At 43.4% G+C, this 27617-nt stretch overlaps 2 protein-coding genes and 1 non-coding gene across 3 annotated transcripts in view; 2 read left to right on the top strand and 1 right to left on the bottom strand.

The window, feature by feature from the left end:
- Positions 1–27617, bottom strand: part of pnt (ETS transcription factor pointed) — a 171669-nt gene that overhangs the window by 40258 nt on the left and 103794 nt on the right. The window contains exons 2-4 of the mRNA XM_089256138.1: positions 16907–17559; positions 11801–12107; positions 9340–9436 (exon numbers count right to left, since the gene is read on the bottom strand). Coding sequence (XP_089112264.1) covers positions 9340–9436; positions 11801–12094 — 391 coding nt within the window. The 5' untranslated portion in view covers positions 12095–12107; positions 16907–17559. The remainder of the gene's footprint in view (positions 1–9339; positions 9437–11800; positions 12108–16906; positions 17560–27617) is intronic.
- Positions 3133–3205, top strand: TRNAK-UUU (transfer RNA lysine (anticodon UUU)). Its single transcript has one exon. It is a non-coding gene; the product is annotated as a tRNA-Lys (tRNA).
- PolE1 (DNA polymerase epsilon catalytic subunit 1) lies at positions 20213–27373 on the top strand. Its single transcript, XM_030383948.2, has 4 exons — positions 20213–20414; positions 20483–20609; positions 20670–26950; positions 27007–27373. Exons 1-4 carry the CDS (start codon positions 20344–20346, stop codon positions 27308–27310), a joined length of 6783 nt encoding a protein of 2260 aa, XP_030239808.1. The 5' UTR covers positions 20213–20343; the 3' UTR covers positions 27311–27373.

The following is a 27617-nucleotide window of genomic DNA, read 5'->3' as shown; positions in this document are numbered from 1 at the left end:
TCCTCCACCTGATGATGATGGCAGTCGAGCCTCCGATCAAACTGGGAGCTGCTCTTGAATTGTGCGTCGCTGAATTGCATTCAATTCCAACTGCCAGCTCACCCTTAGACCGCCCACCTGCTGCTCCCTCCAGTCCAGCATTTGCATATGCCTTGCAGCGGGGCGGGCGGTGCGGCCCCATCGTCCCCACCGGCCAACACATTGATCATTAGACTATTTTTAATAGAGATACTGCGACTACGACTGAGACTGAGACCAGTTTGCCAGTTAGCTGGACGGAAAAGTGGTCTGGCCAGCTCAGAGTTTCACCTGCTCCGAGTTTGAGTTGGAGATTTTGCAGCTTGCGTGCTGAAGTGTTTGTTTGGCGCAAGAGATTCACAACTTCCACTAGAATGCATTTGTTGCTCCATCTATCCGGTGCGAGCATCGAGTACTTGTATCGTCTGCCCAAAAACAAAGGAGACGAAGAAAAACTAGAAACAAAGCAAAACGTGGGTAGGGGAAGGAATTGTTTCAACAAGACGCCAGTGCGATCAATGACAAACTAATTTATGCGCCCAGCAACAAATCTTTTGGCTCAAATAAACAAAACTAAATGATCCTACAAGTATATACACATGGATAGCATAAATTAACTTCCGATCTACTAATGGAATGTATACAAATTTATGCTCAGTCACAGAGGCGAGTACATACATATATACATACATACGAGTAGACATATACATACATATATACGTATCCGTACATCCATGTATCTCGGTCTCGATCCGGTTGTATCTTTCTATCGGGACCCGACCTGGTGTTATGGTCAGCGTCAGGCGGCAACAATTAAAAATGCAAGCGAACAACAAAAACACTCAATAAAATGCGTTGATAAATTGCGCCGAGCATCAAAGGCGAACCAAACGGCAACCCACTGTGCGTGGATGGCGCTCCCCAGCTCCACACCCATCTCCATCTCCATCGAACAACAACAACAGCAACAACAACAGCAACAACAACAACATCAACAGCCACTTGCAATCTGCTATGAAAATTTATCGATTGTTTTTGTTTAGAGCATTGAACAGAGAGAGAATCAGTTACAACTTGGCATAGACACAAAAGCGCCAGCGAATGTCAGGTGAATTGGCTAATGGGCATAAAATGCTATTTTCGGAGTTCTTATCGCTCGTATGCGGTTTAAATGGCCTGCGGGCAAAGCTAATTAATCCAGGTCAGCTATTATCTTAGTTTATATTACGATCAGCCTAAGTGCTCTTGTTTTTTTCTATATATTTATATAGGCAAAACATGTATCAAGGTTTTTAATATATAAAAACTCAAAGTCATCGATAAAAAATCGAATTTTGTAGTTCATTTAGTTTTCTACCTTGAGGACCATAAGCCTTAGAAGCAAGTTTTATATAGAAGATGTACAACCTTTTACCTTTTAAGTATATCAATAACTATATAAATGAATTATATAAATTTACAGCCAATATCGACTTTTACCGATAATAATGTCTACACACTACATAGATTATTTTACTCTATGAAGTTGAAGTATATCGATAACTAATTTGTATAGTACGCAACTGTACAAGAAAAATGAGTATACTGTACGCAAGCAAAATCAATTTGCTATAAATCTATACTAGATGTTGTGCATGAGGAGAGATTTGTCAAGTCCTAGGAAATAGTTCGCAGTTTGCTCGATCCATTGTGTGCCTAGAAAATGAAATATTCAATGTGCACAGTGAAAATGGACTTCGTTAAGTGCATGCATCCGACTTACATTTCCTCTAATGCAGAAAAACTCACTCTCTCTCTCTCTCTCTTGCCCTCCCTTTCTCTCATGGCTTTTAATTCGAATGACAATTGGAAATTAAACACATTAGTTTTCACAGTTTCTAGAGCTACAAAATTATGACAGAGCTAAAACCTGAAGGCCCATCAAATGGAGAAGTTCAAAAAGCAAGCGACGCCTGCGCACTGGGCCAAGAAGAGGAATTACGTATGTTAGTTAATTTTGATATATATTTTTACTCTTTGGGCCAATTGAAGCGTTAAATTATCAATTGGGCTTTAAGCGAAATGGCCAGGGGTGGGCAGCAGCGTTAAATTGGCCTAAAGGCTTATGGGCATGTTGGGCATGCTGGGCCCATGGCGGACACGCTTCAATTGATCCATAGCTCCTGAAGAACTATAAACTATAAACCATAAACTAACTGACTTATTTTAGCCCCTTCCACTGTCCACCCTCCCTCAGGCCAATTGCCCCGCTTGTGTTCTTGGCCAACGCGCAGGCATCTGGAAAATTGTGCAGTCGATTTTGTATCATATTGCGAGTGTGTTGCAGGTGTCTCATATTTCCTAATGATAAATGCAGCAATGACTGATATTTAGATACTCGCATCTACACACACACACACACATACACATGCACACACACGCTCTAGATACGTTTTCGTATTTCATCGATTTTCGTTTGTCAATTGACCGTTGGCCATTGCATTATCAATTGGCCACGCTGACGTCGCGACGACCAGCCTTACCCGGCTTTGCCCGGCTCTGCTCCCCAGTTGACAGCATATAATCTACTTGGCCAATTGATGCTGCTCCAAGAACGAGTTTCAATCTGCAATTTGTTGTTGCTGCATTTATGGCAGTTGTTAGTTGGCACATCCAGGTATCTGTATACATATATGCATCTATCTGAGTGTGTGTGTGTGTGTGAGTACATGTTGCCTAACTAATTGATTCATATTTGTGGCAACATTTCGCATTCCGTTTGCCATACGCCAAACGGAATATGCGTTTAATGGGTGTCCAAATTTGGCATAGATGATAAATTGAATTAGACTTAAGATGGGCATTGACTGGAACTTGGACTTAATTACTCTGACTATACATAAGTAAAATAAAAAAGTAAATAAAAAACCATTTATAATTCATATTATTTATGCAGTTGCCTCTCACTGGAGTATCCGTTAGCTGAATAATGAATAATTAATTAATGTGTGCAGCTAATATTGTTATTGTATTTCTTGTTTTTATTAGTTTCCTTATCTGACATATTAATTTAATAAATCAAAACATCACGCCAAAGATAATATCAAGCAGTGTTTTCATCGCGTAATTATGTATGCCCGGGTAGCTCAGTCGGTAGAGCATTGGACTTTTAATCCAAGGGTCCAGGGTTCAAGTCCCTGCTCGGGCGAGTTTTATTTTTTCTATATTTTTAATATATTTTTGAATGAGTTCACCTTTTTTCAATTGATAAATATATACCAAATGGGAGTATTAACATAATTAAATAAATAAAATATGTTGTAGCCTAAAAGTTTGGTTTTTTCTGCACCCAAAAGTAGGCAATGGTTTTTCTTGAATGAGGGCGCCCGAGTGTATGCAACATTTTTTGAAGGGCTCATTGTTCATTTGCCCATTTAGCACGGACACACACCATTCTAGTTTTACTTCAATTTTACATTAGGATATTTGAATTTTATAAATCCATTTATTATATATAAAGAAATTATATATAAAGAAAAAATATATAATAAAGAGAATGAAAATTTATGTGCAGTAAGACTATTTTTTTTATAGTATATGAAATTAATTTTTTCCCATTTAATAAATTTGGATATATAACCTACATAAATATGCATATATACATATATATAAATATGTATATCTTCATTTTCTAAGTGTAGCTCTTAGTTATAAATCAAATATTCTAACTTTTATAAAGTTTTATGTTATGTATTCCAAAAATAAATACAATTTTTAACTAAATACCATTGGGTCTTTGGTAGTATAATAGTGAAGTGCTGATAAGACCCTTATCAGAACAAACCACAAATATTTGTGCGCGTTTTCTTTATTGCTGTACCCCGAAATGAACAGTATAGCCGACGACCGTTAAGTTCGAATACCTGAAGGTCATCTGACTCTATAAGTTGGTGGGGGAGTTGCAGTTGGGGCAAGGTTACACGTGCCAGACATGAACACGACTTTTCAATTGATAACAGTTTAGATATGTGTATGTGTATGTCGATATACACATATGTATATTTGGTCAGCATTATCTGCGCTCTGCGGGCCTCGACTTCATCTTTAACACACGTGCCAGATTCATTTCATTGTGCTGGGTCAGTTTCAGTCTCAGTGCGACATTGCCCGATCTACTTTTATCTCTCGGTGCGTGCTGATTAGCCATGCTTGGGGCTTGGTGGCACCCGCAGTTAAAGCTGCGCAAATTATGGGGATGCATCAATTTAGTCATTTCCGTTTTTACAAATCAAATTTACAATACAAAAAACTATATATGAATCAAATAACAGAAAACAAGGAATAGGCGAAGATTGAATACACTGCGATGTTCTCTTTTTTAATAAATTTAAAAAAAATATAAAGAAATATTTTACATTCCAGTGCTGTAGCTCCCAAAGAGTCGAGCACTACTTTAAATAAATTTGTATTATAACAATGTTTCCAAGGGAACTTAAAAAATATCACACTTCAAACTTACAAACTTAAAGCACTCGAAGCGAAGCTACGATTTATTTCTCTATTTTTATGATTTCATGAATGAATATATACCACGTATATTATAGCTGCAGGCCAGACGTGATTAGATAGCAAGTTATATTTCAATAATTAATATATTTGCACAATACGTGATTAAAGACATTTGAAATTATTGATTGACTACATCTATAAATGAATATAACGAGTTACATGTGTATATAGAATATGAATATATACATATGTATATGTGCATGAGTATAGCTAGCTAAGTATGTATATGTATATGCAAAGATTATTTACATTAACAATTGTTTCAACTGAAACTTTTATCAAGTTTAACACAGCTATAAATATAATTTTCTGGCAATTAATAATTGTAACCGAAAAAGAACCTAAGCAAAAACTTATGAATGAATGAGCAAACACAATCGTAAAAAAAACAAATATACTCAACGACACATACACACATGAATGTGTGTGTGTGAAAAGTGACGTGCAAACGAAATATAAAACAGGCGAGCCAAATACAACTAAAGCAATAACAACAAAACCACACACACACACACGCACACGCACACACAGGCGCGCAGATCTACATATGAATTTGTAGCAAGCGCAACGACAAACATTTATATGAATGAATGAAAAATTGTAAACTCGAAAAGAGGCAAAAAGTTGTTAACGCAGCAGTTCCACGAAAAGGCCAACAAAAAAAAAAAAAAAGAAACAAAAAAACAAATAAAAGACAACAGCAAGAAATCTGTGAACATGAAATTTGAAAGGTAAAAACTTAAATTAAAACAAAACTTAAATCAAAAACACGGAGCAAGTGTCGAGAGACAGCCCCAGCCCCAGCCCCAGCCCCAGCATCAGCAACTGGTTTAGCAGCAGCTGTCCACAAATGTGCGTTAGGCGGCTGGGGAGTCCGACTCCAATTATGAATAAATAAAGAGCAGCAGAGACGGCGGGGCGCAGCTAAAATCAAAATAAATACAGTCAAAAGAGACAAGCACACTCACACTCAAACACACACACACACACGCACACACATCTATGCACACATGCACTCCGAGCCGAGCTGCGAGTCGCGCCCACATCTGCGACGTCGACTGCGGCAGCAGAGGAAAGAGCCAAAGCGCAGCCCGAAGAGGCAGGCAAAGAAGAAGCCGGTTTGCAGGAATATTGCTTTGGGGGCCGCACACGCAAAAAGGAAGGAAACAAACATCAAGCATCAGCGAGTGCACAAATACACGCACGCACGCACACACACACACACACACACACACACACGCTAAGAGGACTGACGAGCGCAAAGTAGAGAACTTCCACAAAGCAGGCAAGTCCAATGAAGAAAAAAAAATTAAAATAACAAAAACAACTCAAGTTCCCCACGTTGGCCAGCCAAAAACAAAAACTCAGCCAGCCAGCCCCATCAAGCCAAAGCGAGCCAATGTTTCTGTTTCAGTTTCTGTTGCCTGTTGCTATTCCCCATTCATCAACTGCATTTCAACGCCGCGAGGCGATCGAGCGAGCAACAACTACAACAACAACAACAACGACAGCGATGGGCAGGCAGAACCAGAAACTTTTCTACTCACACCGCAAGTATGAATGAAAACGAACGTGTTTGCTTTTTTTTTTGCTTTTTTGTATTTTTCTCTTCGTTTTATTTTTGCTTTTTTGACGTTCCCCAGAGAGAGTCGCGAGAGCAACTGGCTGAGCGCATGAATGAATGAAACGAGCAGCGAGCTGAGCGCCGAAAATGAATGAAAGTAGTGTTGGCTCTCTTCGCTGCTGCCATTGCTGCGTTCTGCGGTCTCTGCCTGCGCCTGCTTTTCGGTTTCTGTTCTCTTCTCTCACTAATACAGGCGCGCATGTAATAATTTCATACGAATCATAGCATATTAAAAAAAATCATATTTGCTTTACATTATTTTTGTTATTTTTTTCAGCATTGTGGCGGCTTTTGCAGTTATTTTCAAAGTTTATGATTAATATGCGCTGATTAAAGGCGCGCTAAAAAACATTGTGTACACACTTGTGCAGATACATACATATATGCATACATATATAATTCAAATAAGGGCAGGCTGGATACATTTATATATGTATGTATAGACGTGTATGTATGTTTATATAATTATGTACATGTATGTAGGTTATACTTGTCTTTGTCTGTGCGTATCTCTCGCTCTTATGTGCTTGCATATTGTAAACTAAATTTACGTGCCCCGTTCTTTGTCCCCTTTATTTTATTTATTATTATTTTTGTTCCCTTTCAATGAGTATCCAGCATCTGCGCAGTTGTCGCCGTTTTGCATGTTTCTTTATTTCTTTGCCATTTTTATGGCCGATCTTCTAGCGGCAAAAGATAAGTTCATGCGTTGCGCGTCGAGCAACTCTGATAGGGACTGAGACCAGGGGCTGGATCTGGGGCTGGGGCTGGGCCACACAACATACTGTGGGGGATAGTTGGCCACTGACTTTTGTCGTACGTTTGCGTCGCGTTGACATTGAAATTGTTTTGGTTTTACTTATTTGTTGTTGTTGATTTCGACGCAGCGATAAGGCGCTACGTTTCGCTGTATGTGTATGAGCGAGTGTGTGTGTATGTGTGGAGACTAAAATATCCCATTTTGTGATTTGTTTTTATATACAACAATAAATTCGGACACTTCAACAGCTGCCAATGCATTGTTTAAATTAGCTATGAGTGAAAGACATAAAAATACATAAAATATCTGTAAGATACATTGGATGCGAATACATTTGAAATGCTTTACAAATGAAAGGGTTAAAATTCTAGTATGAATTTTACAAATATTTGTAGAATTCTGATTTAAACTCGTCATTCTGTCGACTTCATTTTAAGATTAATAGATACTCGTACTATCACACGAATTAGCTGAAAACTAATTGGGTTTAATAGAGTTAGCAATTGTTGTTATGTAATCTATTTCGAGACCCTTTTGTTCTTTAGAGAAACTTCCCACAATTATGGCTCAAGCGAAACATTTTCATCAGCATTCACACAGCAAAGATGCATACAAATTACCATTAAGCTGTCAGCCACATTCAAAAGCATAAACACACAAATGCAAATGTGTGTGTGTGTGTGTGTGTGTGTCTGTGTAGTGGACAAAACGTATAGAAGACGCGAGCCAAACGAACGACAACGACGACGACGACGACGACGTTTTGTCACATAACGTATACGTAAGGTATTTTGCGAGAGTGAGTGACTGACTGACGCATTGCCTGATTGACAGCAGCAGCAGCTAGAAAGAACACTGAGCATGAGCAGAGGGGACGAACTAGAAACGTAGGTGGAGATGGGGGCCAAGCACTGAGTGCACATTTAAGATATATTTATTTCATATATTTGAAATGCAAATGTGTGTATGTATGAGTGTTTTCTTCTTTTTTTTTTTTTTGTGTGTTCACTTTGAATGACTTGACTTGGGGGCGAATGAGTGAATGAGTGAATGAAAGAATGAATGAATCTGTAAGTTCGCTTGGCACTTTGCCCGTATTTTGGGGCGCGGTGCTTGCTGCTGCTGCCACTGAATGGACACCGGAAATAAACGACGTGACTTTTTACACAACAAAATATTAACCAACTACGTGTATGTGTATGTGTACATACATATGTATGTACATAAATGCATAGTTCATGTGATGTTTAAATCAAGATTGAAATTCTCAATATATGTATTTCAACAACCCGATCCGAGCCATAAGAGAAATAACCGAAACCAAACCCGAATCAAACCGAAGCGAAGCGAAACATATTCTACATATACATATTTATTTAAGTTTCTTATTAAAGTTTTAATTCGATAAGACTATTAGGTTCCTAACTAAGGAAACTCCATCCATATTATATAATTTAAAAAGCTCGAATTGAATCCCATTTTGTAATTAAGAAAATATTAAACTTGTTCTTTATAAAAGGTAATATATGTAGCTCAATGAATGGGTATATTAAACTTCAGCTCGTAGGCCGCAGTAAAGATTTTCACATTTCGGGCTTCGCAGTGCTTATTATAGACATTTATAAGACCTTATAGAGAACCAGTTATTCGAACTATATTTCTTACACACGCTTTGTTCTCAGCAGTCCAATCACAATTGTTCATATGTGCCAGTGCGTCTGCTGCTTATCTTATCGCGAATAATTTGTATTTGGTATATATTTTTATCGCTCCGCTCAAAAGGCAAATGCGAAAAACAAAATTGCAAAAACAAATCGGCCACAGCCAAAGAGTCTGAACATGACTGATGATGGCATTTCTCCATGTGTGTGACTGTGTCTATGTGTGTATATGTAATATATATTTTAATATGTATATGTATACAGTCTCTCCAACATATCTATATACATATATACACATACATATATGTATGTATATAAATACATATACATATCTACATCTATGTGCGTACGTCTGAGTGCAAAGATAGCGCCCAAGCACTGAGTACAATCATATATAAGAAAATATGAAACATTCGCACGACATATTGCTCTTTAATTATTTCCATTTCTTAGAAATTTCTTATCTTCAAATTGTGTCTAAAACTTGGAACCCATATAGCAATCGGTTTAATGGCAATACCATGGCTTTTCGAATACACTGAAAAATAAGGGTAGGTTTTGTTTCTTTGGGGAATCCCCAAATACTGTTTGAGTTGGGGGGATTACACTAAAAGCTTAATGCGTAGTTTTATAGAATGCGATGCATTGATACCGAAATATTAAAAAAAAAAAACCTCCCAATTCGATGTGACTTAAAAATAAAATGAAATTTCACGGTTCACACTTACCCAGCGAGGCTTCATGATCTGAAATATCCGATAAACTGCAAACTGGCAGATCCTTGCAGCCGTTGACTGGTTCCTCTTTAATATACTTTGTTGTGGACTGTCAAATTTGAAGAAAAAAGTAAAATTTTAATAATTACAACTCGAGAACTAAAACTTTATATTAGAAATCTAATTTTTTACAGTTTAAAGTTGAAAGCGAATCATTAAAATCATCATCAAGTAGTTATAAGCTATAAATCTAATTGATCTATGAATGAAATTTTCATCTTTTTCTACATCTCATGTTTGAGTTCCCACACCGCTGCTGGGTTAATAAATACGCAACCCATATAAAAACTATTTATACAGCTTAACTAGCTCGACATCATATAATTAATATTGCCCTAGCAAATTGGATACACCGAGCCTAATGAATGATGTCAAATGAACTAGCATTGGACTTTGTTGAATTCGAGCTTAGGCACTTTTAGGAAAGTTAGTAAAATTGAGCTGTAGTCCCCTCCACGAAAAGATAGAACGTAGAGCAATCAGAGCAATACGAAACAGATTGCAGAGGCAGAATGGGAAAGATGAGGATGGAAGGGGGTTGAGAGCGCTGTGGCTGCCCCAATTGCTGAAGCTGTCCACAGGCTTTGATCATGTTAAACGCGTTCTAATAAATTGAATTGTACATTTGACTTCTACACACACACACACACACACACACACTTTGAACTAGGCGATGATTAGGGAGGAGGAGTGTGTAGTGCTGTGGGACCGTCATGTGGCTGCTGCTTCGGTCGTTTATTGTCGTTTATGATAATGGAGGTCACAGTAGTCAAATGAAATGTTTCATAAATATCGTAATCAATTGACGCCAAACAGACAATTCAATTTGAATTTCGAATTGGAATTTGATTCGTTGCTCCAGCGGACGACAGTCTCTCAAAAAAGTTCAGCTTCTGTTACGTGGTTAGCTTCAAATGTCAAGAGACAAAAAAAAATGAAATAAAGAAAGAGGCGACAAAAAAAGAGCTATATACTCTCTATATACAGAGGAGAAACTTAAGACCCGACTTTCAGCCAGACTATAGATTAAATTACTTGACTGCATTTTCCACGCGACTGCGCATGCGGCCAGGTTCAACTCAGGTCCTTTGACTCCGCCAGGCTCGACTCGGCCAGGCTGTTGACCGACATGACCGGATGAAAGTGGTCAGCTCAGCGGATATGTTAACCGCAAGCCCTGGCAGCGGCAAATGCCAAAAATACCTTTACATAATCGAAAAAAAGGAGCAGATACCTAAAACCAGACAAGTTACAGAAAAAACTTTTCCTATTACGATTTTCTTTTACCCATGATTGGAAAGTTGAGAGAAGGAAACAAAATAATACTGTAATAGATCGTAACTTTATACTCAACTGATGCATTTTAAATGGTTCCAGAACAATTGTTAGAAGTTTTTATATGTATATACGATTATATATGTATGTAAGAAGACTTATAGGAACATGAATGGATCAACCGAGCTATTGTCGATCGGGATGACGCAGTTGGGCGAAGCCTTATAATTCCCATATACTGTACGCATTGTATCCTCGCTCATTGTCTGCCGTTTTCGGTAGAGCTCTGTATAGACTCTTGATTATTTACATTACAGGCAGGTCTCGCTGGGCAGACTATTTGTGTCATAAATTAAGTGGCACGCTCATTACTTTTATAGCGCATAAACAAAAGATTCTAGCCGAAACAGCTTAACGAAATTCACATACCCTGCATTTCATATCACATCGATAATAAATGCCAGAATACGTAAGCACAATATTTCTATAATCAATCATATTGATCATCATTAATTGATATGCCAATCAGCTATTTATAGTATCTGTCTGATATGCCTGATGTCATGGGTGTAGGGTGTAAAAAGTGCATAAGACACAAAATCATAATACATTATAATTGCGTTCTGTTTGGGCAGCCAAATTTAGAATAAGTTGACGTGCTGTGCATATCGAAATAGCCTCAAGATCGTCTAAGCCGATTGGACATTGGAGCGAACAGCCTGAACTGATCGACAGGCATATCAAGCCATGGGGACGATCAGGACTATAAATACCTATGTCCGTATAAATTTAGCAAGTGTCAGACCGATCGACAACTGATCGCTGATCAGATTTACAAGCTTTCACAATGCTAGTGCCAGTGTAGTATATACGATCGACAGTTGATAGATACATCTGAATATATTCTTTCAGTTATTTATGTAATGATATAAAAGTGGAAAGCGAATCGAATTTGCCTGGAATTGCCAATTGATCATGCCATTTTTGATCAGACTTATGAAAGCTGTGTGTGATCTTTAGGACTGTTTGTAGCTACTCACAAAGGAACATATGATTACATAGATCGGAAACGATCTTTTATCCAGGACTTCTCTTAACTTTACCTGAGATCATTTGCTTGTATAGATCGTTAACTTACCTCAACTATGCTGGACAGAAATGTAACTTTTCTGTTCTTCTTGAGTCGCATGTTGCTGCTGCTGCTGTTGTTGCTGCTGCTGGTGTTGTTGTTCAGAAAGGAGTTGTTGGTCTTGAACAAATGTTGTCCTGGATTGAAGTTGAAGAGCTCGTTTATTTGTGCCGCTCGGTCGAGAAACGAGTGTGTTGCAGTTGCCGTTGCCGTTGTTGTTGCAATTGCCGCTGCGTCTGGCAGCGCGGGTGGCAGCATAAATTTTGTTGCAGACAGATCTGTCTTACAAATCGCCAGTTCCATATTGTGCACTCATCTAAGGGGAAAGACAGAGAGACAGAGTGTGAGAGTGAGTAAATAAATTAAACGGCAATTAGTAAAAGCGCAAAGTGCTCGATAAACAAACAAGTGAGAGGGCCTATAAGCTATCGCTCTGGCGCTACGCACTCAATTTCCCACATTATATTATTGGCCCATTACTTAGCAGGCTGTAGGCCTGAATGGACCTCGTTCACACCTTCAACTATGGCCGCAGTTCGCACCTTTGTGCTCAATTTGAGCCACGGACATGTTATTGACTCAAGCAATTATGACGCTCCGGTGTGAGACAGCGTCCACAGTCGGGCACAGTGTGTACACAGTATGAGAGATCATCGGTACGTTTTAAGAACTGCTCTCCGACACGAGGCAAGCACAACATCAAAGTGTCCGCCCCTCAACTGGCGACAAGGCCACAACAAAAGGAGCCGCCACGGTTTGCATATAAAACATGGTTTTGTTTATACAGCATCCATCATAGCATAGAGTTCGATATGCGAGGGGCCTGATTTTCTAAATATATGTATATGTAGATGCATACGTATGTATATACATATATCTAATGGATATATATCTCTGCTGTAGTTCTTCAATATTTGCCAAGACCACAAAGAGTTTTTGTAGCCAGAAAGGGCTTGTAAAAGTCTCTTTGATCTTACATAATCCTGGAAATAAAATTTAGTTAGTACCACGGACTTCTAGGTATCGGAGGACTTGGAGAATACAATCTATAGTGAATCCAATTATTTAGATAGCTCTGCACTTGCCTAAGCAACCAGTTTATCGAGCTCAGAATCTTCGAGGGCTTCTACCCATAACAAAATATAAATAACTATAAATTGTCGCAGCAGCTTCCGGTAGGGTTGTTATCAATCTGAAATGGCCCTCTACGACAGCATAGCAGATAAGCTGGCCGAGATCGCTAGGCCTAATATTCTATTCTAATGAGCTACCAAAAATATATATATATATAGTATATATTTATTTTGATAAACTTACAAAAGAGAAAAGATTATATCAAACGGAAGTGAGGTTTTACGCTTTAATAAAGAAAACAAAAGCTGAATAATGTATTTGTACAAAACTAGAGTCCGACCCGCACTATATACTATACAAATATACATATATGTGTTATGTATAAATATTTAGTTGCCTCTATAAATAATACAAATTAAAGATAAATTCTGGCGCTCAATTACGCATTTTGAATTGTGATAGGCATTGTAAGATCTTACATGCCATATATAACATATATGTATATAGTGTGTATGTATATATGTGCTGAATGCGTAGGCTAAGTTATGCATTGGGCAGAGGTAACTGAATCTGATTGGGAATGGGATTGGAATTGTGCGGCACTCAGAGGCACTGCCTAATTAGATACGTTATGCAAATGAGGTGTGACGTGGACGCCTGAAGGTGTCTGTATATATGACAAATACCGTTATCTACACACGTTATCTGCCATCTGCATACAGCTCTATATACATACATACATATATACCCCTATATATGCATGTACGTATAGTATATATATACAGGCATTTGCATACGAGTATATGTTAAACTGTTTTTCGACTCGACTGCGAATTCGGATTCGCATTGATCTAACTGCATAAATTGCTTTGATTTACTCGCTTGTGTAATCAATTTTCATTTGCTTTGCTGATTTGCCTGGCCGTTAGTTTCTGTCTGATCTGGCCAACTGGCTACCCCAGTTACACCCACCCACACACAGACGGGACAGACGGACGGACGCACGGAGAGACGGCCGGACTGAGTGGCTGTCACACAGCAAGTGTGATTGAGTGCGGTAAATACGAATTTAAGTTAATCAACATTTAAATGGATAATAAAATCTCCGAGTGCAGTCGGCGAATGGCATTAAATTCGCAGTGCAATCAAATCAATGCAGAACAAAACAACAGTAATAATAATAATAACAACAACAACAACAACAACATGAAAAGTGTTATGACATTTACAGAGTACATATGCTATATATGTATGCACCTAATTGATTTTGACAGCGCAATAAAGCGCATATATACATATAAATATATGCATACACAACTATATATATCCAGTTGATTCATGTAAAAGTATCTATATATATTTTCAGCACATCTACACTTGGTACACTTTTCACACGAAAATAATTTATTAACGCATCAAATTGGCAGAAATAATAAGCAAATGAATATTCCGATTGATTTTACGTGTTTAGGCCCCGAATAGATTTGAGCTACATAAAGCAATATATGGAGGAATCATAAAGAAAATACATGCACACAACTACAACTACGTAATCCATGTTGTACATATACTATATTATACAATACAATGATACAATGATCAATTATAAATCATATATATGTCAAATTCATGTTTAGTAAAGTTAGTGAGCAAAACAATATATTCGATCAATAAGTTCGATTTCTACATATCTCTAGGACGAATCAGTCGAGTGCCTGCACTTATCCAACATATGTAAGAGCTGCAAACTTCTTGGTAATATACGTATATCCAAATATTTGTGTCTATGGACTTCTGATTAACTCAAGTTGGTCAAGTGGCAGAAATAAACGATAGTGATTATCGATAACACTTTGCTTCGATCTGTTAGCATAAGAGCTCGCTATCAGCCAATTAACTGGAATTACGCGCACTTCAGTATTTATTGGCTTACATTGTTTTCTTACTAAACATTAAAAAAGAAGAAGATTGGAAGTTAATAAATAAATAATCAAACATAAGATATTAACTTATCAATGATGTTGATGTCAATGATACTAATGAATCTCTTTATGCTTTTAATGATCAACCATGGGTTGTATAACCAGCATCAAATTTTATAAGAAGTTTTTTTCTTTCCTTCTATTCTTGATTTTGCAACTAATTAAATAGCGGTTAGACCTTAAAAGATACACATCTGGAAAGCCTGCAACAGACACGAGCGTTCATTACCACACCGAACTACGTCATTTTTGTACCCACAATCCGGTATCTTGAAAACACGATCTTATCTGAGAGCACAGTAGATAACGTAGCAGCAAACGAGAGAAACTTTCTACGAAGTCAAAATTGAAAATCTGAGCATATGTTTTCCCTAGAAAAGTACAAAGTAATATGCATGGAGCATTTTGGACGCACACACACAGACAGTCAGAGCTACAGTCACAGACAGTGAGAAAAGAAAAAGAGAGATGGAAGACACCAAAAAAAATGAAGAAGAAAAGAGATGAAAAGAAAAAAAAATGGTCCAGCCAACTGTGCTGCGGGACAACGGACAGCAGATGCTAAAGAAACAGATTGTAAACGAATATGATATTTCGATATGGTGCACACTCCTTGCGCAGACTCCGAATCAGAGGACCAGACATGCCACATCGTGGCATGCAACAATAGGGGTGCAATTTTTTGTGTGCACGTAACGGTAGAATACACTTTCTGTTCTTTTTTGGGAAAGGGATCTTCACAGATCATCTGCTTGTGCGCCTGCGCACATGTGTTGGCTGTCTGTCTGTCCCGTTGTCCCCTCCTCCACTTGGTCCCTCTCGGAGGCTGTGCGGCATGTGCATGTGTGTTTGTGTGAGTGTGTGTGCTGGTATGGTATCGATCTTGAGCTCAGTCTGTCTGCGGCAGGTTGATAGCCAGCACAAGCAAGGACCAAGATCATTAAACGTGGCATGGGGCAACGAACCAGCCCTCAAATGCAGTGAACTGTAAGTGAGGAACATGTACTTTTTTGGAATCGGTCAAATGACAGACGATCTGAGCAATTAGAAGAAATCAGCTGAAAAACTTCGCTAATCTTTCATAATTCCTAATTCTAATCGATACAAAAGGAAGCATTTAGCACGAATCTTGTTTTTCTTTCATCTTGTCTTTCTCTCTCTCTTTCTCTCTCTCTCTCTCTCTCTCTCTCTCTCTCTCTCTCTCTCTCTCTCTCTCTCTCTCTCTCTCTCCACCTCTTTCGCTCTCTCAATTGGCATGTCCCACGATCATTTAACTTTATATTCAATAATTCAATCAGTTTTCATTGGCACAATTGAATAGACTATTGATGCCATGATCTCTTTCGTATTGATTAACATTTATCCTTTGTTTTGCTTGATGAGTACTTAAAAATCCTATATGTTCAATTCATTAGCGATATGTGAGCATAGCCCACAACGGACTTCCAATGCTATGCTCAGGTAAATTAAGTACATGCTGAGTGTTTTTATGGCCCATATTATCAATGATCGTAAATGATCTTGAGCGTTCATTGATCCACATACTGGGCACATTAGGGAAGCTCAACAGTAGCGGTTTAAAAAGCGATCAACTGGCTCCAAAAAAAAAAGAAAAAAAATCAAAAACAAAAACCACCAACATTCACACATTCCCATTAACGAAATGGGAATCGATGGCCGTAAAAAAAAGAGCGAGAAAAGGAAAACAAAGAAATGCAATCAAAGGTAGCACCGGAAACTGTAACAGTTGTAATTTCAATTATGCTCAAGGTTCAAAAAGAGCCAGCCCGGCCCCAAACCATCGGCAGGCAAACAGTCTGAGAGATCGCCAGCAATCCTGGTAGCTAGCTGAATGGTTGTAAGAGTTAGGGCCGCGATAGCAGCTTGATTCAAACTGGTTTTTCCTAGATTCATTCAAGAAAACAGGCAACACACACACACACATACGCAGAGACGCACACATACGCATGCGCACGCGCACACACAACGAAAGGGTTTCTAGCTGGTAGCCAAAGCTGAATCAAAATACTTCAACTACTGTTTTCAACACTTCACTCACCGATGGGGCAATAAAATAGAGGCGCGTAACGCCCCTCAAATGCTGGATGAGGTTGCCGCTGGTATTCGGTTGCTTCGCTTTATATATATGTATGTATGTATATGTATTTTTCTTTTGGCTTTTGTTTTCTTCTTACGAGTTTTTATTCTCTTTTTTATTAGGGTATCCAAATTAATTACAACTTCAAATTAGGCGCATAATCTTGATCGGAAACATAGTCAGTCGCACGGCAAGAAAGCAGGAGCTGCCGACAGCTTAAGTTCTCTCTCTCTCTCTCTCTCGCTCTCTCCCTGTCTTTCTTGCTGTATCTTTCGTTCTGAATATTTGTATCTTTCAGTTTGAAGTGTGTATCTGTATCTGTGAAACTCTGTTTATATCGCGTGGATCAGCAGGCAGGTTGATTATGGCCGGCGAGAGAGATTACGTACGTGCCTGAAACAAAGCGCACGAAAGGAAACGCAGAGAATTGGGATCGTCAATCGGGGATTGGATCGGATCGGATCGGATCGGATCGGATCGGATCGGGTCTTGGCTTTAGTTCGGCTTATAAGACGCAACGCTAACACTGCAGCTGACGACGACGGCGACGGCGACGACGACGCGGCAGAGATCGAACGACAACGGATCAGAGCGACCCACACAGACAGATCCGACTACACACACACTTATACACACGCGCACACATATACAAACATACGCGCACGCACAGACGATCTTTTAAGCGATTTTGTGGTTTTGTAGACAGATTTTTGAATCTTTGCCGTTGCTGCTGGCTGTTTATTTTGTTTGATTTGTTTTTTATTCACGACAAAGGTTTAACGTTTTAACCGCTTGGAGCTGCTCTTTTGCTATATTTGGCTCTATCAATATTTGCACCGGCCACTTTTCTATCCTAAATATGCATAAAATTTGTGTAAACAGAAACAGCAACAATTATTGTTTCTGTTTGATTTATTCTTGATTGCCTTTTTTTCTTTTGTTGTTGTTTTCGAATTCAAATTTCAAATTTCAATTGCACTCGTTTCGATGACACAACAATAACAAGATTTGGCTATCGATTGGCGTTTCTGTGTGCCGCTTTTTCTTTGGCAATGGGCGACGACGACGCACTCACGAGTTGCGCGATCACAGCGAGCAGAATTCTTGCTAATTAAATTGTGTACGTTGGTTGGGGTGGTGATTATTGTTGTTGTTGTCGTTGCTGTTGTTATTTGTTTTGTATTGCGTATAGTTAAGAAGCATTCAAATATTCAAAACACATAACCGTTGAGCAGTGTGGGCAAGAGACACAACACACACGTCGTCGCGTCCAAACGCAAAGAGAGTCGACAACAAACTGAAGCAGGCAGCGCAGCAGCAGACACAACAACACGCCGAACGCCGACGCCGACGCGCTCATGCACACATGTGTTCAAGAGAGGGAATTGAGCGAGCGGAGCAAGTGCCGAAGCAGAACAAGAAGAAGGAGCGGCAAACAGCGAACGGCAAACGGCGAACAGCAAACTGATAACGCCAAAAAAGCGAGAGTCATTTTTTTCGTAGTTTTTTTTGCGCTACTCTTTTATGGGTGTGCAAAATCAGAAACACAATACACAAAGAACAAATATAGAATATATAAATACATACACACCGATTTACATTCACAGCATGAGCATATGCAAAAGAAGTCTGTCAAATGTACGCAGTAAAGATTCTAAAGAAGAGAGCATCGCGAGTGGGAGCAGCAAGAGATACAATTTTCCGCAAACCAAAGAGCAAGAACCCACACACTCACGCCATCGATGTGCAGTCTGAGCGAAAAGAAAATCAGAATAAGCCAAACAACAAAAACAAAGTGATTCTACGCGAAGAACAACAACGATACACAAAAAAAACCTCTGCGTGGTCAGAACAGTACAAGTGTGTGTGTATGTATGTGTGTGTGTGCGACTGAGTGAGTGTAGCTATGCTTGTGTGCGGCAATCATTTTTAGCAAGCGATGCACAGTGACACAGAATAGCAAATGAATTGCTGGATATGCGGCATATCATATGCCCACTGTTCCACACGAAACGCTCCCAGAAAGGCTGCAAACAGGTTTACAGACATACATACGCTATGATCATACAGACCCATACATATGCATGTATGTTTATATTCTGGCAACGCTTTTCGCATAAATTACCCACACATATTTGTGTGTGTGTGTGCGTATTCAGGCAGCACTGGCGCTTCAGGAAGGGGCAATAAGATTGAGCGGCTCCTGTTCCCTCCACTAGGGGCAGCCTTGCATAACGAACACGTGTAACCAATATGGTTGACTGGCAGCGACAGCGTTGCCCATAACAAAGAGTTTGTCAACTTGTGGCAGGGGCAGCAATTAAATACCGACACAGCGACAAGTGCACGGCGCAGCAGGACGAACTCAACGAAAGAGAGCTAGCTGCTACGATGCAAAGAGCGCGAGAGCGCATGAGCCAGAGCAACAGAAGCGGGAAGAGCGCATGCGCGCAACACTGCACTGTTGCCACAGTGTGTGCGTGTGAGAGAGCTAGTGAATATGCTGTTGCATGTGTGTGTACTTATGTATGTATGCGTTGCTCGCCGACTGCATTTTTACTACGCGTGTAGGTGAGCCGGATTTTATGAATGAATTTTGTTGTGTGCGTGTGTAATTTGATTTGAGGCTACAAAAACATGCACAATGCAGCCGACTGCAAACTAAACTGGCTGGAATTAACATAACGACAGATATATGTACATATTATAAAATTTATAATGGTTTGTTTTTAGTCAAATATTTTGGTAAACTAGCCAACTTAAGTGGTATAAAACTGGCCGCTCGTCAATGGGGCATTCGGAAGTGTTATATGGGGACATAACATAATTTATTTTTAAGTGTCTGGCCAAACCTAAAACAAAACAGCAGCATTCGGTCATTAATTTTATATTTGCCCACATACCGCATACGGCTGTCAAATTTTACTTCTTTGCACCCAAATGACTTGTTGCCCTAGTTTGCAATTTTATCAATTTATTATTTTTAAAATTATTTTTCCACAACAATTATATTCACGTGTAATAAATAATTATTATTTTAAAATATTCGTTATATTCGTATATTAAATAGAATGTTAATCATGGGGATTGCTTGTGATTTAGTATAAAATTGCAAAGAAGTTTTCAAAAGTTTCGTTAAGCTGAGAGAATTTCAAATGCATGGCGCGCAAACAGCCGTAGGTTGCTCAATTTTGCGTTATGTCTTTGTAGCCAACTTCACTTTGCGCATTTTATTAGGTCAGCTGAGGCAGTTCAGTGCGTAAAATATCGATGTATCGATAGCTGCCAGCCATTCGTCCATCATCAGCTGCAGTAAAAGGCGCCAAATCAAGGCGTAATTTACCAAGATATATAAATGTGAAATTAAAATATAAATAATATTTGTAAGCAATTATAAAATGGCAGAAAGTGGCAGGGCAAAGGTGCTGCAAAACACTGGCAAGTTTGTGAGTGAAACACGTGCCGAGGGGTAAGAGTATAGCCGATTAAATGCTGTGGAGCTCCAAGCCTAATGCGATTTGTTTTCGTTTTTGCCAGCGACGACTTCTTCAATGAGGCTGGCTACCGGCAGTCGCGGGAGAACGATAAAATCGACTCAAAATATGGCTTCGACAGGGTTAAGGATAGTCAGGAGCGAACGGGCTATCTCATCAACATGCACACGGTATAAATGGGAATAAATAAGAAGTGAACATAAATTTATTTATTCTCTTCTCTTCTACAGAACGAAGTGCTGGACGATGATCGCCGTCTGGTGGCTGCCCTTGATTTGTTCTTCATACAAATGGATGGCTCGCGCTTCAAGTGCACCGTGGCCTATCAGCCTTATCTGTTGATACGCCCAGAGACGAATATGCAGCTGGAGGTGGCGCGCTTCCTGGGCCGCAAGTATTCGGGTCAGATTTCTGGTCTGGAGCACATAACAAAGGAGGACTTGGATTTGGCCAACCATTTGTCGGGGCTGAAGCAGCACTACATCAAGCTCTCGTTTCTCAACCAGACGGCCATGACCAAGGTGCGTCGCGAGCTCATGGCAGCAGTGCGTCGCAATACGGAGCGTGAGAAGTCCAACACATACTACATGCAAATGCTGGCCAATTCGCTGGCCCAATCGTCTAGTGGTGCGGACGATGGCAGCGGCAAGCGGCAACAGGACTATATGGATTGCATCATGGACATACGGGAGCACGATGTGCCCTACCATGTGCGCGTCTCCATTGATTTGCGCATCTTTTGCGGTCAATGGTATAATATACGCTGTCGCAGCGGCGTGGAGCTGCCGATCATTACGTGCCGGCCGGATATCTTGGACCGGCCGGAGCCCGTGGTGCTGGCCTTCGATATTGAGACAACGAAGCTGCCGCTCAAGTTTCCCGATGCCCAGACCGATCAGATCATGATGATCTCCTATATGATTGATGGCCAGGGCTATTTGATAACCAATCGTGAGATCATCTCCTCCGACATTGAGGACTTTGAGTACACGCCGAAGCCCGAGTTTGAGGGCAACTTCATCATATTCAACGAGGAGAACGAAATGCAGCTGCTGCAGAAGTTCTTCGACCACATCATGGAGGTGCGGCCGCACATTGTGGTCACCTACAACGGTGACTTCTTCGATTGGCCGTTCGTGGAGACGCGTGCGGCTGTTTACGATCTGGATATGAAGCAGGAGATCGGCTTCTCCAAGATGCGTGACGGCAACTACTTGAGTCGTCCCGCCATACACATGGATTGCCTGTGCTGGGTGAAGCGAGATTCCTATTTGCCCGTTGGCTCACAAGGTCTGAAGGCGGTGGCCAAGGCCAAGCTGCGCTACGATCCGGTCGAACTCGATCCCGAGGACATGTGCCGCATGGCCGTCGAGCAGCCACAAGTGCTGTCCAACTACTCCGTCTCCGACGCGGTGGCCACCTACTACCTGTACATGAAGTATGTGCATCCCTTCATATTCGCCCTCAACACTATTATTCCCATGGAGCCGGACGAAATACTGCGCAAGGGCTCCGGCACGCTGTGCGAGACGCTGCTCATGGTGCAGGCCTATCATGCGAACATTGTGTTTCCCAACAAGCACCAGAGCGAGCTCAACAAGCTCTCCAACGAGGGCCATGTGCTCGACTCCGAGACGTATGTGGGCGGGCACGTGGAGGCGCTGGAGTCGGGCGTCTTTCGCGCCGACATACCGTGCCGCTTCAGGCTGGATCCCAGCATGGTCAAGCAGCTAATGGATCATGTGGACGCTGTGCTGAAGCACGCCATCGAGGTGGAGGAGGGCATACCCCTGGAGTTGGTCAGCAATTTGGATGACGTGAAGCAGGAGATTGTCCAGGCTCTGCAGGGACTGCACGACATACCCAATCGTCTGGAGCAGCCGGTCATCTATCATTTGGATGTGGGCGCCATGTACCCGAACATCATTTTAACCAATCGGCTGCAGCCCTCGGCCATGGTCACCGAGCTGGATTGCGCCGCGTGTGACTTCAACAAGCCTGGCGTGCGCTGCAAGCGTACCATGGATTGGCTCTGGCGCGGCGAGATGTTGCCCGCCTCCCGCAACGAGTTTCAGCGCATTCAGCAGCAGCTGGAAACGGAAAAGTTCCCACCCCTCTTTCCAGGCGGCCCAACGCGCGCCTTTCACGAGCTCTCCAAGGAGGACCAGGCGGCGTATGAGAAGAAGCGTCTCTCGGACTACTGCCGCAAGGCGTACAAGAAAACCAAGATCACCAAACTGGAGACGCGCACCTCGACCATCTGCCAAAAGGAGAACAGCTTCTATGTGGACACTGTGCGCGCCTTTCGAGATCGCCGCTACGAATACAAGGGCCTGACCAAGACGGCGAAGGCGGCGGTTAATGCCGCTGTCGCCTCGGGAGATGCGGCCGAAATCAAAGCGGCCAAGGGACGCGAGGTGCTGTACGATTCACTGCAGCTGGCGCACAAGTGCATTCTCAACTCCTTCTATGGGTATGTGATGCGACGGGGTGCGCGCTGGCACTCCATGCCCATGGCGGGCATTGTCTGCCTCACGGGCTCCAACATCATCACCAAGGCGCGCGAGATAATTGAGCGCGTTGGACGGCCGTTGGAGTTGGACACGGATGGTATTTGGTGCATATTGCCGGGCTCCTTTCCCCAGGAGTTCACGGTGCATACTACGCACGAGAAGAAGAAGAAGATCAACATTTCGTATCCCAATGCTGTGCTCAACACCATGGTCAAGGATCACTTCACCAACGATCAGTACCACGAGCTGCGCAAGTCAGCGGAAGGCGAGCCACCCAGCTACGATGTGCGCGATGAGAATTCCATTTTCTTTGAGGTTGACGGTCCGTATCTGGCCATGGTGCTGCCCGCCGCCAAGGAGGAGGGCAAGAAGCTGAAGAAACGCTATGCGGTATTCAATTTCGATGGCTCCTTGGCCGAGTTGAAGGGCTTCGAGGTGAAGCGACGTGGTGAACTGCAGCTGATCAAAAACTTCCAGAGCTCCGTCTTCGAGGCGTTCTTGGCCGGCAGCACGCTGGAGGAGTGCTATGCCTCTGTGGCCAAGGTGGCGGACTACTGGCTAGATGTGCTCTATAGTCGTGGCTCCAATTTGCCAGACTCGGAGCTGTTCGAGCTGATTGCCGAGAACAAGTCCATGTCGAAGAAGCTGGAGGAATACGGCGCTCAGAAGAGCACATCCATATCGACGGCCAAGCGCCTGGCCGAGTTTCTCGGCGAGCAGATGGTCAAGGACGCGGGCCTGGCCTGCAAGTACATCATATCCAAGAAGCCAGAGGGCGCGCCGGTCACTGAGCGAGCCGTTCCGCTGGCCATATTCCAGTCGGAGCCGAGTGTGCGGCGTCATCACTTGCGCCGCTGGCTGAAGGACAACACCATGGGCGATGCGGATATCCGAGATGTGCTCGACTGGAACTACTATATCGAGCGCTTGGGCGGCACCATCCAAAAGATCATCACCATACCCGCTGCCCTGCAGGGATTGGCCAATCCGGTGCCGCGCGTGCAGCATCCGGACTGGCTGCACAAGAAGATGCTGGAGAAGAACGATGTGCTCAAGCAGCGGCGCATCAATGAGATGTTCACCAGCCGACCGCGCCCCAAGCCACCGCTGACCACAGAGGATAAGCAGCTGGAGCTAGGCGACATGGAGGACCTGGCGGGCAAGGAAGATGCCGATGCCTCTGGCAGACCGATGGTAACCAAGCGCAAGCGTGCGCACGTCGATGGCGAAGATGGGGAGGGCAGTGGCGGCGAGTCCACGCCTCAGCCGAAGACGTGGCGCCAGGCTCTGGGCGCGCCGCCTGCCATTGGCGAGACGCGCAAGACGATTGTGGAGTGGGTGCGCTTCCAGAAGCGCAAATGGGCCTGGCAGCAGGAGCAGCGTCAGCGTTGCCGCCAGCAGAGCAAACGCCATCGCAGTGGCAACGACAGCGCAGCTGGCGCTGCCTCCGCGCAGGCCGCCAGCAGGGCAACCACGGCCACCGCAACGCTGGGCGGCTTCTTGCGGCGGGCACAGCGCACGCTGCTGGATCAGCCCTGGCAGATACTGCAGCTGGTGCCGGTCAACGATCTGGGCCAGTTCAATGTGTGGGCGCTGATTGGCGAGGAGCTGCATCGCATCAAGTTGACGGTGCCGCGCATCTTCTACGTGAATCAGCGCAGTGCAGCGCCGCCCGAGGAGGGGCAGCTGTGGCGCAAGGTGAATCGTGTGCTGCCCCGATCCCGGCCCGTTTACAATCTGTATCGGTATAGCGTGCCGGAGCAGCTGTTCCGCGACAATTGCCTGGGCATGCTGGCCGATCTGGCCACGCCCGACATCGAGGGCATCTACGAGACGCACATGACGCTGGAGTTCCGCGCCCTGATGGACATGGGCTGCATTTGTGGCGTGCAGCGCGAGGAGGCGCGTCGCCTGGCCCAGTTGTCCACGCGCGAGCTGGAGAGCTTCAACATTGAGCAGCTGGAGCAGCGCCCGCAGTCGCATGTCAGATACCTGCAGCACGCTAGCACCAAGCTGCGCAAGATTTATCTCTACCAGCACAACATACCCACGGCCAAGAAGGAGATCTGGGCACTGTTTCTGCTGCCCAGCAAGAAGGCCTACGTCTTCGCCCTGGACACCGTGCGAGCCAACCAGATGCCCAACATGAAGCAGCTCTACACGGCGGAGCGTCTGGCTCTGATCAAGAATCTGCAGCAGGCCGCACAGGTCGAGAAGCTGCCACCGGACGACTTCAGCTTCGAAGTGCTCATCGAGGTGGACGTCAAGCAGATCTACAGGCACATCCAGCGCGCCCTCTCTGCCTACAAGCAGGAGCAGCCGGGTCCCACCATGCTCTGCCTTCAGACGGCCAACGAGGCGCGAAAACTGAGCACAGCCATGCCGGTGCTGCTGGAGTTCCCGCAGGCCCAGATTCACATCTCCGATGATGCGAGTCTGCTCTCCGGCCTCGACTGGCAGCGTCAGGGCGCGCGCGCTGTGGTGCGTCATTTCCTCAATCTGAACAACGTGCTGGAGCTGATGCTGGATCAGTGCCGTTACTTCCATGTGCCCATTGGCAACATGCCGCCGGATACGGTGCTCTTTGGTGCGGATCTGTTCTTTGCCCGCCTGCTGCAGAAGCACAACTTTGTGCTTTGGTGGTCGGCCAGCACGCGTCCGGATCTGGGCGGCCGTGAGGCGGACGACAGCCGTCTGCTGGCCGAGTTTGAGGAGAACATCACGGTGGTGCAGAATCGGCCCGGTTTCTATCCAGATGTGTGCGTCGAGCTGGCTCTGGACAGCTTGGCGGTCAGCGCATTGCTGCAGTCGAACCGGATTCAGGAAATGGAGGGCGCCTCCTCTGCCATCACGTTCGACGTGATGCCGCAGGCATCTCTCGAGGAGATGATCGGCACGGTGCCGGCAGCAACGTTGCCCAGCTATGATGAGACTGCTCTCTGCTCCGCCGCCTTTCGCGTAATGCGCTCCATGGTGAACGGTTGGCTCCGCGAGGTGTCCATCAATCAGAACATCTTCTCCGACTTTCAAATCGTGCACTTCTATCGCTGGGTGCGCTCCAGCAATGCGCTGCTCTACGATCCGGCGCTGCGCAGGTCTCTTAACAACCTGATGCGGAAGATGTTCTTGCGCATCATTGCGGAGTTCAAGCGCCTGGGCGCCACCATAGTCTATGCTGACTTCAACCGGATCATACTCAGCTCGGGCAAGAGGAACGTCTCGGATGCCCTGGGCTATGTGGACTACATTGTGCAGAGCTTGCGCAACAAGGAAATGTTTCACTCCATACAGCTGAGCTTTGAGCAGTGCTGGAACTTCATGCTCTGGCTGGATCAGTCCAACTTCTCGGGCATACGTGGCAGCCTGCCCAAGGGCATTGATGAGACTGTCTCGGCCATAGCGGCGGGCAGCACAACTCTGCATCAGAGCCAGAGCCGGAAGAAGCCGCACAGCGAGGATGACGATGACGATGATGATGATGATGACGTCGAAGAGGTCGAAGCTGGCGTTGATGAGGTACAGCTGGAGCAAGACGAAGAGGAAGAGGAGCTGGCTCTAGAACTAAACTGGACCATTGGAGAGCAGCTGCCGGAGGAGAATGAATGCCGCGAGAAATTCGAATCTCTGCTCACGCTTTTCATGCAAGCGCTGGCGGAACGCAAAACAACCGAGCAGGCCATCAAGGATATTTCGCATTGTGCCTTCGACTTTGTGCTGAAGCTGCATAAGAACTATGGCAAGGGCAAGCCGAGTCCGGGCCTGGAGCTGATTCGCACCCTTGTCAAGGTGCTCAGCGTGGACAAGACACTGGCGGACCAAATTAATGAGCTACGGCGCAACATGCTGCGCCTGGTAGGCGTGGGCGAGTTCTCCGACCTGGCCGAATGGACCGATCCCTGTGATACGTACATCATCAACGAGGTCATATGCAAGGCATGCAATCACTGTCGCGATCTGGACCTATGCAAGGACAAGCATCGCGCCATGAAGGATGGCATGTAAGTGCTATGCTAATTATCCTTGATGACTCATACTGATTCTCACTATATTGCAGTCCTGTCTGGCTCTGTGCGCAGTGCTATGTGGCCTACGAAAACGAGGAGATCGAGATGCGCATGATTGATGTGCTTCAGCGCAAGCTGATGTCCTTTGTACTGCAGGACCTGCGCTGTGCGCGCTGCAACGAAATCAAACGCGAGAATTTAGCCGAGTTTTGCACCTGTGCTGGCAACTTTTTGCCACTTATCAGCGGCAAAGAAATTGAAAAGCTGCTCAAGACGTTCAGCAATGTCGCCAGCTACCACAAGATGCAGCTGCTCCAGCAAACGGTGCAGCAGGCACTGAACACGCCGCGTTAGCTCTTAAGTCTTGGATATTTTTAAGAACATTTAAATATAGTTTTGATTTTCTTTTCATTCAAATTAGTTTCTGTTCTATTTTGAATCTCTCTTCTGTATGAATCAGCTGACTTATATTATATAATCTGCGGGGTGCCGAACTGAAGATCAGTCTTTAATGAGTTTGTTTTATTGAAGAGACGACATTCATTCGACTATAGTCATAAATTGTTAAACTGGATTTTGTTAGCAAGCAAAGTGGTTTGGGTACGTGATCGAAGATCAGTTGAGAGCGTTCACATGCAAAAGGTTCATCAGCATTGATATT

The sequence above is a fragment of the Drosophila navojoa genome, chromosome 2 (genome assembly GCF_054131105.1).
Source record: "Drosophila navojoa isolate 15081-1374.11 chromosome 2, UAZ_NAV_1.0, whole genome shotgun sequence".
Lineage (NCBI taxonomy): Eukaryota > Metazoa > Arthropoda > Insecta > Diptera > Drosophilidae > Drosophila > Drosophila navojoa.
Note: the sequence above shows the minus strand (reverse complement) of the source record. Positions and strands in the feature narration are given on the sequence as shown.

Bases quoted from the DNA above. Each gene is read 5' to 3' on its own strand.
- PolE1 (XM_030383948.2), top strand. From the start codon at position 20,344: ATGGCAGAAAGTGGCAGGGCAAAGGTGCTGCAAAACACTGGCAAGTTT. The intron at 20,415-20,482 runs GTAAGAGTATAG...CGTTTTTGCCAG, and splicing joins AGTGAAACACGTGCCGAGGG to CGACGACTTCTTCAATGAGG. The intron at 20,610-20,669 runs GTATAAATGGGA...TCTCTTCTACAG, and splicing joins ATCTCATCAACATGCACACG to AACGAAGTGCTGGACGATGA.